This window comes from Antedon mediterranea, chromosome 11 (assembly GCF_964355755.1).
Source record: "Antedon mediterranea chromosome 11, ecAntMedi1.1, whole genome shotgun sequence".
In the NCBI taxonomy this organism is placed as follows: Eukaryota; Metazoa; Echinodermata; class Crinoidea; order Comatulida; family Antedonidae; genus Antedon; species Antedon mediterranea.
In genome coordinates, this window is record NC_092680.1 from 9,757,689 (window position 1) to 9,776,257 (window position 18,569).

Sequence of the window (18,569 nt, forward strand, 5' to 3'; positions counted from 1 at the left end):
AATTTTGATTTTCTATTGAAAACAATTTACTATACTGGACTAATAATTACGTTTTGGAAGAGGCCGTGTATAGTTGCTTAGTGCTTGACCTTTCACCCGCTGAACGCTTTTTTTACATTCATTTTAATCTCGAAGCAGCAGCAGTAACGTCATAATTTATCGATGAAACGTTCTCTTTTTATGTTTTTCAACCTTCAATAACTTTTTAGTAATGAGTATTTAGTATATTTTTTTTTACTTTAAAAGAAATTAATATATAATAATAGTCCGAAAACTTAGGCCTCCATCGACAAGCGAGTTTGTTTACTTTTATGACCGAGGTTATTGCGTTTCTTGCGGGGAGATGGAAAGCAAAGATGAGTCAGAGTCTGGCCTAGATATGGTCGATAGTGACAAGATTTCAGGTGGTTATAATAATACAAACAAGTCAAAACAAGACCTATCTAATGATAATATGATTGATCCACTATCACTTGATCCAGATGCAGTTTGTCACCAGTTGGAAAACATTAATTTAACTGAAGAAGACACAGAAATCTTATTAAAAGATGCTTTGGAATTAAACAAAATTTTAAAAGAGCATCTTCTGAAACAAGAAGGCGGTTCTCAGAAAAAGAAATCAACAGCCAATGGAAAGAAGCCTAAGAAAGGTACTAGTTCACCAGGTGGTGACCTCCCGCCACTGGACACAAAACGGGGACTCTCTGCAGCACAAATGAGAATTCGTCAGCCGGTACAGAGAGACAATTCTGCAAGCAAGAAGTTGTCAACAAGGTCAACGCAAAGTCCGGAGGCAAGTTTAATATAAAAAAAAAGGCTTGTATTATTATATTGCCATTATTATCTGTTGGGTCAGCATTATATATATTAATCTAAAAATGAGCCATTTTATTTTTATAAATTTAAAGGTAAAACTCATTATGTTGAAACTTCATTCTTCCAATGTTGATCTATGCATTATAGTTTTTGATTGATTAAAATTCTTTTATTTCCCAGACTAAGCCAGTCAGGGCCAAGACGGCATCATCCACTAGTTCAAGAAGAAGAAACAGCAGCAAATCAAAGGAATCTAACAAGAAGGAATGGAGCGATAGGTGGTGAACAAATAAAAGCATTTTAATTATTTCATTTTTTGTAAATACACACTTGCTTTTAGAAAATAATCATATTATTAATAGTGTACATAAAAGTAAAAGTATTTTAACAATTTGTCTGTTGAGTATGTCTTATTATAATATTATATCTCCATGACTTTAATGTGCATTAATAATTTTAATTAAATGTCCAGTTTTTATTTTCCTAGTATAAATATATTAGTCCGCCACCCCCCCACCCCCCCCCCCCCCCCTTGTAAAACCTGTTGAATTGGCCATTTTAATGTTTAAGCAAATTCCTGTTAAAACCATAATTTAAAAAATATATGTAAGTGATATTATTAGTTTAATTTGTATAATTGTATATCTTTATTATGAAAAAATGGCTTTAATGTTTAATTTTATTTATCTTCATTTTACAATTTATTCTAAACAAAGTAATTGTTATTTCATTTTCCTGACAATACTAGTTCTATAATTTATATATAGATAATTGTTCACTATTTAAAAAATAATATAATTAATGTATTTCTTATTGTATACTAAAACATGGGTGAAAAATTACCATTTCTGAGAAACCTACTAAACACTCTGAGTTAATTAATGTTTTTATCTGATTTGTGTCACATTACAGTATTAATTTTGTTATTGTCATACTACTGTCACAGGGCTTTCTATCCGAGGGCGGTATTCATTATTACTCATTAATTACTCCGCCCTTAGACTTCTGTTCTGTTATCTACAACTCAATATCCCAAATTCATGCCACAAGAATCGATCGGATTCATACTAAATTCATAAAGTTCCTCGGCCCAGCAGCCGGTTCTCTCAACACCAATACATTCTTGCCAAGTACTAGACGCTCACGAACCGACATGATTTTTCTTTTTAAATGCCTAAATTCAAAGTTTGATTGTAAATTTGTCTCTCAATTTCATTTTCGTGTCCCTGTGCGTAAACTTCGTATTAATAATCTTTTAAAAGTGCAGTTTTCTCGTGTTAATGTATGTAAAAACGGTATTTTTTGTCGGGTTGCTCATTCTTATAATAGTTTAGTTCAAATGTTTCCTTACATCGATATTTTTAGTTGTAATACTTATGCTTTTAATGTCATTTTTAATAATATATAAATCTGTTTGTTCCTTGTTCTTTTTTATGTAAATCAAATGTATATTTTATGGCGATCCTGTTTTTGGTGTTTTTTCTTTACACTGTTGGATCTTGAATAAATAAATAAATAAATATTCTATTTTGAATTCCTGAGCCATGATTATACTATTAATTATTTGGATATTAGACAATATTATAACCTTTTTTCCACAAATTAATGTCAACACTCCTCCGCAATAAAAAGATAGAAAATTATACAGTGATTCATATAAACTGTATATGTAGTAGTATAGCCTAGTACGGTTAAATATTTAATTTGTATGTATAGAATTACACGATTATCCGAAACAAGCCTTTTTCTTACTGTACTTATTATCATAAAGCTTATGAAAAACAAATTCCCACATGTTGTGCAACAATAATACAGCAAAAACATTTTTTACGTCATAACACATAATAAATGTGATAATAGTATATTTTCCAATTACATAAGACACTCGTATTAACCAAATCCATGATACTAATATAATACATGTGATCCTCTTCGTTGTCGTAATATTGGGTTAGTGAGACCGAGAGGTATGCGCGCCCAAGATGACCTGTTATCCATAATATCATGCTTGGTCGCAACGTAAGGACGTGAGCGCAATGTAAGACTTGGTGCCCACTTTTGGACTCAACGCAAGGACGTAATTGCTTGCGATTGGTCAAGTCGCTTGTACTATCGTGTCTACTTTATTTCGTCGTTGCGTCTGCAGTGGGAACCAAGTTAGCGTGATTTGACCATCGTGACAAGCAATCCATCGTCACTTGTCATTGGTGGTCAACACGATTGCGTTGTGCATTTCTAGTGAGATGGGAAGCAAGTTTTAAATACTCCGCCGATAAAACTCGGGCATTCCTACTTCATCTACGTTCTACTATTAAAGTTATGTTACGCGTCTCCTAAAGCAGCACATTACCACGGGTTTGTATTTCCCAGCAGTAAATTATGCATCGAATCCACCATTACGTAAAGCTGCTCTCACTCTGTTAAAACTCACACCTGTATGATTTAACACTTTAATGCATTAACAAGAACTTTAGCCAATCACAGATCGTTAAACTGAGTTACCTTGAGCTCAAATAAAATTCCCACAATCGTAAATCAAGCGAAACCAATTTCAATGAGTTTTTCGGTCTCATACAAATAGGCTACATGTCTTCAAATGTTTGTAAATTTATTGTCCTTTGTGTATGTATGTAAATGCAAATAAGACACACACCATCATCGTCATCTTTGTTAATTTTTATTTAATATATAATCAATAACGAAGAAATATACTTTATATTTTAGTGCATATTGTTAACATATTACATCATAATATGATGATAATAATTTTTTTTGGCAGTCATTTGTTTACATTGTACATTGTTTATGTTCATATATTATATGAACATAAACAATGTACAATGTAAAAAAAATTTGTCATGAGACTTCCTTTCAGATGCCATTAAAACTCGAACGGCGCTATGAGTGTTCATACCTCCGCCTACTGTAACATTCTCCTATATAAGATTTAACCGGAATTTTGTTTTTAATGTGTGTGTCTTAATGCTGTGTGTGATTAGGCTAATTTCACTACAACCATGTGTATGCAAATTTGGTGTAACCAGCCTTTTAACTAACAATAATTTCAGTTGACTAACAGCAACGCTAAAAACAAACGAGTGAAATTATGTTTTGAAATCACAAATTATAACGCTTGTAAAAAAATGAAAAAGTAGTTCCCGAGAAAATGCAATTTCAGTTTATTTTCGGACTGCTCACTGGCTTTTGAAAGTTGTCTCCTATCTTTTAACACTAGCAAGCAGGTCTGAAAATAATACTAAAAAGTGGCCCAGAATTGGGACCCTTGTGCAATAACTTTTTGAGTAATCCCGACAAACAGAAACACGCGATCGACTGATTATACCTCCTTGGCGGAGGTAAAAATGTTCATAATCATAAAGCAACTTCGGAATATTGTTACTGTAATTCCTTAATAATCATGTGAGAATTGTGGAAAGTCATTTTATCACTATACAAATAGCATTTCTACTCATGAATAAAAGTGTGTTCAAAATATATTTACTGTTTTTTCAAATATCTGTTTCCCATTATACCAAATAGCTACTGTAGTATCTACATTTCTAAATTTATTTCCTAAGTTTAAATTATTAGTGGAAATTAATAAATGATTGATAAACCAATAAAAACGATGTGAGCTGTGGATTGGTGGTTAACGTGCTTGCCTTCTAATCCCAAGGTCAAGGGTTCAATCCTGCTCTAGTGCCATGGCTGTAACTCACGACTCTTTTAACTCCTCAAATAAGACTTTATAAGCACGATTTGTAAGCAGGATAAATAAAAAAAAAAGCTTAACCATCCTGTAATTGGTGGGTTACTAACTGTTGATAGGATGCGTATGAACTAAAAATATTTTTTTTAAAAAACCTCTGAAAATATATTCTACTACTTCAGAATTAGCTTAGCAAGAATGAGATACAAAAAGTTCATACGATCTGTACACACTTTATAACCGGACGGACTTTAAAAAGCATATTGCAAAAGTATAGACAAAATTAAACCCCAACCAGTACATGTATAGCCTATTATGCAGTAATTTATAAAAAAAAACCTGTGACAGATTCATCAACTTCATGAACAGAGAAATAGTTGACGTCTAACAAAACCTCTTTTTCCAGAAAAACAGTAATCTTATATTAGTTTAAAATATGTTTAAATATTACGATTATCAAATATCAATTGATTTCAAATAAAAATATTTATTAATTTTCTGTACTGGACTAAATACTGCACTGGTTTACATATATAGTTAACAACCATTAAGTACCATTACTAAAAATTACCCAAAAGAAGGCACACTAATAAACACGAGTCCACTATAAGAGCTCATGTGTAGTCTTCTAAAATATTTCTAATCTGAAATGTTGTACTCTTTATATATAATAAATTGAATCAGTAATTATAATTAGGATTTGAAATGTTGTATATGACATAATAATACGTACATTTGATATTATTACTCCACTTACATACACGAACAAAATTCTATAATGTTGAAAACGTTCAAGCAAGGCAATCTAACAAGAGGATGCTGAGCTCCGGAGATCAAAGGGTTTATCTGTGGCTGCGATACGATCAGTTTCACGCACGCCCCTTGCAAACACCGCGCGAGACGCGGAGAATGCACATCATACAGTACCGTACTGTTAGTATTTGTCGCAGCCAGATAAGATCAAAGGACTGTTACGAGTTCCTATCCTGGTCGCCCAGTGTCCTGTTGCCTTGGTTCAAGTTTTTGCAGATTAAACAGATATTGCGAGTTGTCTTTGCCGACGAAGTTGATTCTCTTTAGCCTGACGAAGAAGTCTTCGATGGGATGCCCCCTCCGATACCCAGTCTGGGGCAATGACGAAATGACCTCTTGACTGACTCCCAGTCATAAAGAAGTGACTGTTTTCATGTGAATACGCTTCTGGGGTCATGATTCGTGGCTGGTGATGCGCAGATTGTGGTGCACCAGTTCTTGGCAGTTTTATATCAACCTTTTTTGTGTACAGCTTTTCTTGTGGCATAGTCTGTGTGCAGTTATGTCTGAAGGAAAAACGGAAAAGATTTATAGTAAGGGGCCACTTTCGGTACCAGTTACCGGTAACAAGATGGATGTTATCTTTCAATTGCGCCCCTAATAGTAAAGTAATGCACGTAATTTAAACTTACTCTTCAAGCTGTTTTTCAACTTTTTTCATCCACTTTTTCAAGGAATTTGAGTCAACGCCCTTTGCTTCTACATCCGGTGATCTCAGATTCGGCGAAGAGGGTGCTCGGTGTAACAGTGTTGCCTTCGGAACTGGAACCCTTTTGCGGTTACTGGCACTGTTAGATCGTGGCCGTATATTGTTCACCTTAGCTGCCATCTCTGGACCTTTTCCTCCATTAATAGTATGCAGTAAGTTATAAGCTACTTCCTTTTCTTTAGAAACAAAATACAATAAATAGAAATTAATGAATTTGGTTGTACAGTACATTTCTGACGCTAAACTGTTTTAATTTAGTAACAGCCAAACTCTGTAGTCAAGTACTTCAGTGCATACGGATTGTAAGGATATGAAAATATCTAAATTTGATATAAAAATAATTATTTAATTTATCTTTTGATAATCAAATAAGAGTGCGCCCTCTATATCGTCACACAAATTTGGTTGTAATTGTCTTCTTTCACTAAAAGTCTAGCGGTACTCTACACAGCAGACATACGAGGTTTGTCAAAAAAAGGTTTCCAAAGTTTAATAATATAGACCAGTTTGCAAAAGTCTACACTTTAGTTTGTAAACTCAGAGTTTGCAAACAAAAATTCGGTATATTATCTAACTGTAGGCTTAAATATGTGTGTTTGGATTAAGTATGGAAAAATAAGTCAAGATTGTATTTCAATAAATATTTTCATACCGTAATCAGTTGCTCCAGTCATCCAGTTTTTCATACGGGGGTGTTCAATCATACTTTTAGCAATGATAGGTCCAGCAGTTGTAGGTCTCTGTTTGAAAAAAAAAACACTCATCAAAATAATGTTGTGCAGGTTAGATTAGAAATGTATTTGTTACCAAAGTAATACAACTAGCTCAAACATGGCAATAACATATTTTCTTAATCTTACAGTTTATAGAGATGAGCATTAATATTTATTGTTATATATTATTTTATTAGTATCTAATGATTATTACAATAATATCAAGCAACAAAACAATATAAAAGTGCAAATGATACCAGTAAACAAAATGCGTGAAATTACGGATAGATGTTTATCACAAATAATATTTCAATGTTGCAATGTTGTTTCTTTTTGTCGTTTAACTGGCAATAAATAAAGCTTGGTTCCAACTTGGACACAACGTAAAAAGACGTAAGGCCAACTTTCAATAATTTGACCAATCACGACACGATGGATCATCCGATTTGTGATTGGTCAACTCACTTGTTTTGCACTTACGTCGTTGCGTTGTGTCAAAAACCGATAGTACGAGCAATATCAGCACTTAGCCAACTATGGCGATGACGAACTACAATACATATATACTGAATAATGTTGACGCAAAATACGTTTCCTTACCGCGATTACAGATTGATTGTCCGTATTATTGGTATTAACATCATCATCCTCTTCGTAACGCACTCTATACACCTGAGGTTTCTCCTGATTTGTGCGAAATAAACCAAACACCGCAAGTTAGAAATAATGTTAGCAATGTTAAGTAAGCGTAGAAATGAATAGAAAAATAATATTTTAATATTTTTAATTGTTTTTTTAAATATGTAGAATTTGTCTAGAATGTAAAGGTGTATGGAGAAAACCAAGTGGGGTGCGTGAATGAGTACTGGGGTACACACATGGGAACATCCTAATGCATTAGTAAATTATTACTATTCAAACTTTCAGCGTGCAAAAACGAAATAACAAAGTGCAAATTAAGTAAAACAGGCATTAAATTTTATTATACCTGAGGTGGTGGGCATGACTTTGACCTCATATGACGTAATATGGTGACTGGTGACGGCGTTCGTCGCTCAATGTCCGTTGCCATAGCCTTGTGTCGGTGTCCGGGTGGTGGAGTCGGTGGCGTATGAACACGCTTTACAGGCTTCGACAACGGTAGTTTGCTTGACCTATGTACCCATTTGATTGGTTTATCCCTCATACCGGGTTCAGGAGGTGTTTCTGTTCTCCAGGTGGTCCAGTGCTCCCTGTAGAATGTAGGAGTGATTGGACGTTTGACCACTCGTGTTCGTATTGGTGGTGATGAGGGTCCAGGCGAACATGATTTGAACGGGCGGCCTTCAGTGTGATCCTCAAATTCAAAGTCGTCATGATATGTCCGTTCAGCTAGACTTGTTTCTAATCATAATAAAGTAAAGATTTAAAATAATTATTAATGACTAATTTCTTCATTTCCAGCTACTAAAAAAACAATGTTACTACATAGCCTCCGTTAATAATAAGTATTTCTACAGTCATGTGTTTATCATTGTTATCAAAACTAATTATTTCAAATATTCTATATGCCTTACGTTGTCTCTCCACTCGCGGCTGTACGCCATCTCGGAAATCTGCTTCCATTATTTCCTGTGTAGATTTTGGTCTCATTTCAGCCATTGTTTTCGACCGAGTCATTCTTCCACCTGGTAACAATTATAATTTAACGTATAAGAACTATTTATTCTTTAGTGTAACAATTCTTTTTAATTGTGGCTCAAGTTTAGGTATGGGAAGCGAAAGATTGCAGTTACCCTAAATTATCATATAGGCCTACATACTAACAAAATATAACAGTATATTACGTCTTTGTACCGGACACAATCAATCCAAAATAGGTATCCGAATTTTCCAAACCATTTGTAACAATACCTTTCATTAACAAGTAAAACACCAAATAGAAACAAAGTTAGCAAAAATACACTAATTAACTAAATATAAGTACCATGGGGTCGTTCCGTCGTCATTGTATTGAATGTAGCATGTGGAATCTTAGGGGGAATATTTTTTTTCTCCGTCTTCACTTTATCCAGATATTCTTGGACAGCTTCCCGAACTCTGGTGTTGTCCATTTGTAGATGATTGACGGCCTTTTGTACCTGTGCTTCAAGACGAGCTTGTGCATCTTTTTCCTTCATGTGTTTAGGCTCCAGGAAATCCTGTAAAATATAACAATTACCGCAATTAATGCAATACTTCCTGTCTTAAAGAAGCAGGAATTAATTCTGTTCCCCATCCAAACTAAGGCAAAGGTATCGGTTTTTCATCACTGCTCTACAACTAAAGGAGCAGCACCTTAAACTGTATTTGCGTCCCATAAATATTGTTATCATCGACATAGCCAGACATATAAGACTAAGATTCTCAGTGCTTTATCTCCACAAATGTTTATCCAGTACCATGGCAAATTCCGTCGTTACATCATCTATCCATACAGAACAACTTTAAATAAAAATTCAAATCATGAAATACCGGTATACGGTCGTTTTACATGATGAATAGTATAGAGTACGATTAATCATGCACAGAATTGTATTCTCAAATGTATTCAACAGGTTGACAGACGCTATATTATACGGTACTTAATTGCTCTTTTGCCAGAGTGGATACATCATAATTTATACACATCTATTACTAGATCATTATAATAATAGCTACCTTACAAACATCGATATATATGTTGATTGTGTAACGACGTACCGAATTAACGTTATTTGTTAAATAATAAAATTAGCATATAGAAAAAGAGAAGAATGCAATCTATATATAGATCGTACTATAATAATAACGTATAATATAATAACGGACATGTCAAGGAGGACTTTAATTCATACCGATATCAGGCCTATCAATACAGTACATGTGTTAATGTTTTAATGTATTGTAATGTAACGTAGGACCGATTTTTTAAAGCGCACTTTAATTTATAAATCTGTTAAATTGTATGTTATTTGGAATGAAGGCCTTATTAATATTATGATGAATAATTTATCTTGGTATTTTTTCAAGGAAGAAGAGCCTAACCTTCCATGATGCAGACATCACTGTAGGCCTAACACATTCCAAATATTAAAGGCCAAGCCTCTAAAACATTTTATTATAATGCTATTAAAGACTGGAATGATCTACCTTCTGATATTAAGAGTATACACAAATTAATTGAATATAAACGTGCGTTAAAGGTTCACTTTGGTATTGTGCATTAACCATGCTGATGATTGTATTTGTATTTGGATGTTTCTGTTTATTGTATTAGTATGCATTTTTAATGTACACATTATTATCTAACTTGCTTGTTTAAAGGACCCCATTGGAATTAAGCTGTTTCAGCTTTATGGGTCATCCTGGTATTTTTGTTGTGTTTCTTGAGTACCAAATAAAACAAACAAACAAACAAATGTCGAGAATATTAACATAACAATGGTGGCTTTAACGTAAGGCATAAATACACATCCCCACCCCGGATCCGCCACTGGTAAGAAAAATATTGAAAACAAGTTAATATTGCCAGCGTAGGCTTATATTTAAAATACCATATCAAATGTAATTGTACAGGCCTATACTGAATTAACAAAATCACAAGGATACAACACATATATTATGATTTATAGATGATTTACATTACCTAGTAACATTATTATAGGCTTACTGTATGTTAACAAACAATGGTTTGATTGTATATAGATAGCAAAGCACCATATGTGCATAATATTATAATACAGTGGTATGTTGTCTAGGCCTAGGCAATTGAGACTATCAACTTACGTTCCCTTCTTCTGGAACTCCATTTTCAGTACATTTATCAGTCATGTTAACGATCATGTTAATTACATAAAGTATATAACGAGGTTAAAGTAATAGTTTAGAATATATTCCATATTAGAGACTAAATTCATACAGTATGTTATACACGTTACATTTAAGCCGATTTTGTAGTGTCGCGTCCCGTTGCTAAGTCGTTGTTATGTGTGTCTATTTGCTTACTTCCTGCTTGATGATAAAGCGAGGCTTAAAGTTTGCTTCGCGTCAATGGGCAAGTAAAGACCTTTGCTATTCACCTAAATACCTCATCCAACCTTTGAGATAATCGTATACGCTTTACAAATGTTTGCTTACAATGGTTTAAAATTACCATTAGATTGGTTAAAAGGGGTTTCTTTTTGTTGCAGAATTTAGTTAGGCCTAATACCTATTAGAAAGCTGTCTCTCTGAATCAATCTCTCAAATGAGTAAATACGGTAACCGTCCGAAGTAGGCCTACTATCGTATAGAGTATGCTTATATCATGGAGCTATAAAATTAATTTTATAGCTCCATGCTTATATGCGTTATTCACGGATTCACGGATTCGCGGATAAGTCCATCGGTTATTTCAATTTTCATTATTTTTAAAGTGAAATTAGGAAAATTATCGTAAATCTACTAACGATATAGGCCTTGATAAATCATAACAAATACATACACTAAAAACGGTGACGTACCTCTATATAAGGGAAAGTGACCATTGACTCAACAGAAAGGCCTAAGCTAATATAAAATATAATATTGACGTCTCTTTAATGGTGTGCAATTCAGACAGGCAGATATTATAATTTCTCTTGAGTTTATCTTTAATAATAATTTCCATTTTCACCAGACAAATCGATTTGGTTCTCTGAAGCACAACATTGTAAATTAAAATGAATTAAAGATGAAAAATAATGATGCTTTATCAAACTACTTTTCATTGTTATAAGACATAATTTGGCAGGTATGAGAGAAACTCCAGCCGCTTGGTGATATACTGTAAATTATTTATTTAATTTATAAACAGCGAAGATATGGAAATATATGAGAATGAAAAAAGTCACCCCAATCGAGATTCGAACCCGGAATTTGTATATCAAGTTTCTCTTAACATCTCTTAACATACAATATAATAAGGTTGTGTTTGCTAATTACCAATAGGCCTCAGTAATAACCTTGTTTTAGATTTTATATTGATTGGTATAGTAAGCCAGGGTCAATGCGCCGGGATGGCTCATGATGCCTTTAAAAAATCGCCAGGTTGAGTGTTTGTGAACGTGGTCCTTAGACGAGGTCGAAGATCAAAACTATGAAAATAAACTATCGTAATTAAGGATTAATATGATTCTGTCTAACAACAAAAACACCATGTGCTCAGGGATCACAACCCATAGCAAAAACAAAGATTAAGTAAAAATAAAATGTCTTTATCTGCATGACATTACCGGAGGTAGGCCTACCTAAACCTAAACCTCATTTCATTAAACATTTGAACATGGAATGGAATTCAAGTAGTACATTTAATTCTGTTATTTAGCTTATTATTATTCTACACAGTGAAACTAACGGTACGCGATGAATTTTAACACAACACACAATTGTTAGTTTCAACAGGTATAAATAATTCTATGAACTGATACAATTTTAGCAAAAGAAAGCTGCGAAACTTCACGGTTCACTATGTTGTATTGTAAGTACTATTATAGGATATGGTAAGTACGGTGAGTGATTAAAATGAGACATCTCTATACAACTCTATTTGAAATTAATTAGTTTCGGCCTACATTCATAGTGTTTATTTTATTATGTTCCTGAAAACGATAGTTTTTTTTGTAATAAATATCGATTATACTCGAGAATATAAAAATGGAATAAATTAGTTAGCCAGTTTTGCGTTGCTTATCATAAATTGCGAGAATAATTAGAAAATTAGGGTCATCCTACAAGTTGCAATTGCGCACATGCATTACAACAAATTATAGGTCTTTCAGTCTCTCTGTTGGGATCGTATACGTTCTAATATTCGTATTCCTATCTTATAAGACTAAAGTATCTTCATTTTATTAATTTGCAAATTGTGCAATACTGACAATCGTAACTTATAACCTTACGGTAGCCTACATTGATTCACTTACCGACTTAGGGTGAGGGTTGTTTCGTCTCAATTGATCAGATGGTTTAATAAGCACTAACTTAACAGCCTTTTTAACTGGGTGACTTTGACGATAGTTAGTTGCATGTAATGCCCTCTTCTTTAAAATGCTTACATACGGCATATTTGTAGACGTATGTTTCCAGAATGTAATTTCAGTATACGAACATTAATTAAACATCAATTATGTTGTGAAACGGTAACAGGATAATAATCAACACAATAATACGCGCATTAAACCAATAAACGAAATGATAGTTGAACCAATAGATAATGTTTCAACTGTTTTTTTTTTTAAATTCTAAATCCAGATTCAAAGGCAGATAGTTATAGACTCATATTATTATCTGCCTTTAGACGCTTCCATAAGCTCCCGTTGTCATGCTGGCGCAACACCGGTGTGTCAACACTAGATGGTGACATCAACGGAACGACAAGACAATAGCAAAGAGTGGACGAATCACACACCTTCTCAATAATCCCTTTTCTTTACTGATGCTTTGTGATCTAAACATATTGACATTAAGCATGACAGCAGCAGCTCGTCGATAAATCCAATGGTTCAAACACATCGATTATACAAGTTAATGCTATCAGAACATAATATTCAATTAGCTGCAGTCATGTTTGTTCATGTACATTCAATATGGCACTGTAGGCCTATATTTATATTGAAATCACAAAAAAGGCTTTATATTTTTCACAGTAGCAACACGTCTATATCATTTAAATATACTGTACATTTATATGTATTGAATTACCGATCTGGAAACAAAGACTGTTATTATTTATATTATACCTAGGCCTATCTCATAACTAAATTACACTACAATTTTGAAGTTCAGTCCTAAAATTATCGATAATGTAATCATTAGCCTCTGTGCGATTGAAAGCGTGGGCTATTATTATCTTTAAGGGAAGATTGGAGAGCAAAGATCCGAAGCGAAGATTTCTTGTTGAAAGAATTATAGGCCTACTATCACTATCAGTAATAAAGTAAACGTGTTCTTTTATGATAAACCGTTATTTTTAATATTAAAAGCAATATACATGACTCAAGGATATATTTAATTTTCATTATCGTTATGAGGGTATTGGAATAAAGCAATTACGATTTAAACACTGACTTAGAATGAATGCGTTCGATCAGAACTGTTACACACTATTATAATGAATAGGAGCAGGCCACTATATTCGAATCTATCGATCTTTTGAATGCATTCTTTCTGCTGCATGGTTTTTCATAAAATATGTTATTTAGTCTACTGCATACACGTTTTGTAATCCTGGCGTATAACTCGAATATTACACGCATGCCACATGGTGTTAGTCTGGGTTCCTCAGACGGAGTTTTGACCTAATATTAGTAAAAAGATAAATATTTTGGCACGGCACATATGGCGACTCATACGTATACTACTTGAGCTTGTAAAAATCGAAACGTCGACTGGAGGACTAACATAAAAAGAGACTAGGAGCAACTCTACAGTATACATGCAATATATACAATGAAATACCGTATCAATAAGAAGCATTATAGACGTGGTTTATATTAATTACATAAGCTATCTACAAGAGATCAATACATGAGAAATACGATAATAACGAATTGAAATTTATTCAATAATTGTTGAATGAGCATAATAATCCTTCCTTTAAACTGAAGACAATAACATAGCGGGGTGTCGATTGATTTAACCGGGTATCCACCTTATACTGTTTGAGAACTGCGAAAGCGATTAATACTGCACTAGGATACTGTAAAGAGTAAAATTGATTACCAAGCGAAATATTAGATAAAAAGTTCTACCAGAAATGGTCTGAGATCGTTTATACGATCTCTTTATTCAATAAAGCCTGTTTTATAGGCAGTTTAGTTGATAATAAACGATGCGCGCAAAATAATGATGAAAATGACCATGATGAATTCAGTATGATAATAAGAATTGTGATCATTACATCAAATACTCCATAGTTCATCAATAAAGAGAACTATAAGTAAAATCAAAATTAACATTCTTCTGGAGAACGAACGACAATGTAAAATAATACGACCTTTACATAAACATTATATGCCTAGGCCTACAACTATTATATGTTTAATAAATTATGTTGTATCAGCACAGCAATTAAAAACAAAAACTGATATTGCTAACACACGTTTATGTAGTATGGATTAAACGGAGTGTATTGATTTCAACGCCTCGATGACACAAACACGTATCAATTATGTCATACCTACCCAAAATAATTACCAAGATTAATAAAAATATTGAGACAACTAATTAAGCGTTAAACGAAATGCTATGTATAGATTACCAATATATATTCGAGGTTCAAGAAATACTTTACTTACTTGTTTGGTATTGAGTCAATGTAGGCCTAATACTTAGGGCATACTAAAGTGCAATGGTTATTGGAAAAACACGCCAATCCGACAGTCAGTAATTAGACTCACTAGAAATTATACCGTTGAACAGATGTAGTTTATTTAGACACATTTTTCAGTTGAACTGTAGGCAGAAAAAGGGCAACTATCGAGCACAACTTATCGATGGAAATTGACTCTTGTATTCGATAGAAACTATGGACATTTAATGGTAATTTGCAACGCGTTTCTGACATAAATTGTCCAATGTTTGTATCAAATTGCTTGACATTAAATGGTGCTGGTTAATGAACGGCAGTAAACAATTCATTGTGTAATACAAGAACTCTAGAAGCCAAACTATCAATATTGTGTATTAAAGAATATGGTATTATGTTGGTCTTGAATGCCTTTAGTGAACGCATCACTCCCAGTTAAAGTGTATTGTGTTTAAATTAGTTGCTAGGTTACAGGACGCAATAGCGTACAATAAAATGAGTATTGAGAGAATGCTTTACTGTTCAATAGTTTTCAATTACTTATTTAATCTTTTCATTGTATTTATCATATATGTCAACCTGCAAGCCTTCCCGCTACCGCTACTAGTTCATATTGTCGTTGCTATTCTACAAAACTACTTGAAAAAATAAACAAAACATATAGGGCCTACACATTTAGGTCAGTAAAAAATAACTTTGTTTTGTAATCTTTCATAACGATAATATTTTAATACGTTTCGAAACTCTGTACTTTACACTCGTTTTTCGTTTACGGGAAACCATACTCGATAGCGTTCAAAATACGAATTTGGCAAAGAAAAGTTTTGAAAAGTTCGTCACCAGTTAATTTTTGGCAAATATCAGATAACTTAGTTTGCAGAAGTGACAAACTAATTGTGAGGTTCGTGAACTCAACGAGATTACAGTCTTTGTAGATCGTGCAGCTGGACAAAATGACTACACCAATACAGTTGCAAATAAAACTTGGTGAAAGTGAATTGACAAACTATCGCCGCAAATTGATCGACGTTAACTGACGTAATACACTGGTGGTTCTATCTAGCTATGTAAACTATAAATTAGCAATAACCCGCACCCATGTCAATATAGCAAAATACAACAAACCAATATAACATTTTATTGACACTCTTGTATCAGATAAGATGTCATCATAGAACTGGCAATGAATGAAGGGGAGTTCGAGTGGGAATTTTTTTAGAAGATCAAGAGAAAAGGAACGTACATTTCAAAGCCTCATATACGTCGTCATACAAGTTCGTAGAATATAGTTAACTATTCTGTCCAAATCGAGGAATTAGTGTTTATCACCAATGATATTTTGACATATAACTAACCTATGACAAATTGGACTACTGTTAAATTCTGATTAAGACAGGCTTTGGTAAACAGGTAATATACTTATCAATTCCATGTGTTTATTAATAAAACAAATGCTTAAGCGATATTTCCATTTCTTAAATGCAGTGGTATGTCGACATTGTTTAAATCAATACACTTTCATATTTCTAAGGCTACATGGATTTTTGGACGTTAACCCGGACAGAAAACTCCGAACGGCAAATTGTTTATAAAATCAAAAAGAAAAAAAAGGTAGCCGGAGTTGTCAATTACTATAAAAAAAACAATTGGATAGGTAAATATTAAACAATACTAAGATAACATTTACATAATTATAATTAAGTTATCTCAGATATTTTCAAACAATTTTGTGTACATAGATTAGCTTTCTAACAACAATGTATCGGTGAGTAAGGTGATTCAACTAAACCGCAGGGGCGAAAATTGTTTTGGGCACATGATTAATTACAGTAAATTTAATTACACAAAAAACGAAATGCAACAAAACATTATGTTAAAATTATTATTGTTTTTTTATTATTGTAAATTATCGAGAAAAGTTTTCACTTACCCTCCGTGGATGCGGATTGTTTGAACGGATGTTATGGACCGGTCCAGGCAAAATACCAAGCAATTCAAAAGACATGGTTGAAGCAAAGTCTATGTTACTTTTTTTTTTCTCTCAACGGGCCCTTTTTGCGGTTTCCAACACGCTACCTCGTTGTTCAAGGGATGATGTACACCAGTGTGTCAGTGTCTTTCCACGATGGCAACCGCCTTATATACGAAAACCGGTTTCTTGTTAGTTTGATGTTTTCATACATGAATTGTTTTATATACACTTATCAAATAGCTTATTCACGGTTGCTAGATATTTTGATATTTGGTGGAACAAATGATTTCATATATAGGGGTGGCTTCGAGAATATAAATTAAATATTTAATAAGAATCACACCTCATAATAAAGGCAATACATATTTATCGAAATATAAACATATACATATACCTATTATTGTTATCAAATGTATAATATGTTTATGTAATATTAGAATTATATTTAAAGATAAAAATTAACTCGTCTTGTTAATGGTTTCATCCAATATAAAATTATATCATAAGTCAATTACATGTATCGATGCCTAGAGATGGTTCCCATGGTGATTGCTCGCCGTATCGGGGAAATCAACAATCAAACTTTCTAAGGAAAAATAAATTGGTCGCTAAGAGATTAAGTTTTAGATGTTTCTTTTTTAGAAAAACATTTTTATATTTTTTATTAACGTTCAATATTTAAAATAAAGCATGTAAATTGTTGTAGGCTTAAAGAAAGCTTCCCCTATATTTGGCCTATCACACATTTAAAAGCTTAAAAAATGTATCATTATTTATTATAAATGTATTATTATCTTTATTTATTAAATTAAATTTCTTTTTTCTTTGAAAAATGTCATCCATATCAACAAACGTACAAACAGAAAAAGAAAAAAGAAAATTCTCAAACTTTAAGCTTAAATATATGAATGTATCATTTATTATGAATTATCATTATTTATTATGAATATATTATCATGATCATTATTTTTATTATGAATGTATCATTATCATGGTTAGTTTTGGAAATTGTATATATTTACATATTATATTGTCATACTGAAGTTATATATTTACATACATTACATGTCAAATATAATTTAGTAATAATGATGTTAATAACAATTAATAAAGATAAGCAGTTTGTTTATTCTATAAAATTAATTATTCTTGGATGGCATATATAATCATATTTATTAAGTATTGGTAGTGGCGTTATTATATCATGGTAAAATTTAGAAATAATATGTAATAATAATATTACCATTTTCACAAAAAGCTTAAAAGAAAAATAAATCTAATCAAATAAATTCCAAAAAGAATTCCAATAACCACTGAGGCGAAGGCCTGGGCTAGTGACAAACTTTCAGAGAAAATCGTTTTGGTTTGCTTATTTTATTTTGTATCTCCATTGCGCCACTGATAACCACATCATTGTCATTTTTTCAGTAATTATTTGCTTTGAATTTATATATATATATTTAAAAACATATTTGTATTTATTTACAAATCGATAATATGAATACAATACA

The 18,569-nt window shown here is 32.7% G+C and overlaps 3 protein-coding genes across 5 annotated transcripts in view; 2 read left to right on the top strand and 1 right to left on the bottom strand.

Annotated features, from left to right (window-relative positions):
• The window catches only part of LOC140062959 (small ribosomal subunit protein uS19), a 254,689-nt gene that overhangs the window by 62,817 nt on the left and 173,303 nt on the right, over window positions 1-18,569 (top strand). The gene's annotated exons all lie outside the window — the stretch shown is intronic.
• On the top strand, window positions 112-2,278 carry LOC140062550 (uncharacterized). The gene is made up of 2 exons (XM_072108813.1): window positions 112-793; window positions 997-2,278. Exons 1-2 carry the CDS (start codon window positions 344-346, stop codon window positions 1,099-1,101), a joined length of 555 nt encoding a protein of 184 aa, XP_071964914.1. The 5' UTR covers window positions 112-343; the 3' UTR covers window positions 1,102-2,278.
• Window positions 3,521-17,260, bottom strand: LOC140062843 (uncharacterized). 3 transcript variants are annotated; one of them, XM_072109210.1, is made up of 8 exons: window positions 17,017-17,260; window positions 8,727-8,940; window positions 8,317-8,427; window positions 7,749-8,143; window positions 7,361-7,444; window positions 6,700-6,787; window positions 5,971-6,223; window positions 3,521-5,844 (listed from the first exon to the last, which is right to left on the bottom strand). In XM_072109210.1, the coding sequence occupies exons 1-8, from the start codon at window positions 17,089-17,091 to the stop codon at window positions 5,556-5,558; spliced, it is 1,509 nt and encodes a 502-aa protein (XP_071965311.1). In that variant the 5' UTR covers window positions 17,092-17,260; the 3' UTR covers window positions 3,521-5,555. The 3 variants fall into 3 exon arrangements, with proteins under 3 accessions (XP_071965311.1, XP_071965312.1, XP_071965314.1); XM_072109211.1 differs by lacking the exon at window positions 17,017-17,260 and adding an exon at window positions 10,547-10,725; XM_072109213.1 differs by lacking the exon at window positions 7,361-7,444.

Coding starts and splice junctions, on each gene's coding strand:
- LOC140062550 (XM_072108813.1), top strand. CDS start 344: ATGGAAAGCAAAGATGAGTCAGAGTCTGGCCTAGATATGGTCGATAGT. Junction 794..996: donor GGTCAACGCAAAGTCCGGAG/GCAAGTTTAATA, acceptor TTTATTTCCCAG/ACTAAGCCAGTCAGGGCCAA.
- LOC140062843 (XM_072109210.1), bottom strand. CDS start 17,091: ATGTCTTTTGAATTGCTTGGTATTTTGCCTGGACCGGTCCATAACATC. Junction 8,144..8,316: donor GCCGCGAGTGGAGAGACAAC/GTAAGGCATATA, acceptor TATTATGATTAG/AAACAAGTCTAGCTGAACGG. Junction 6,224..6,699: donor GACTGGAGCAACTGATTACG/GTATGAAAATAT, acceptor TTGTTTCTAAAG/AAAAGGAAGTAGCTTATAAC.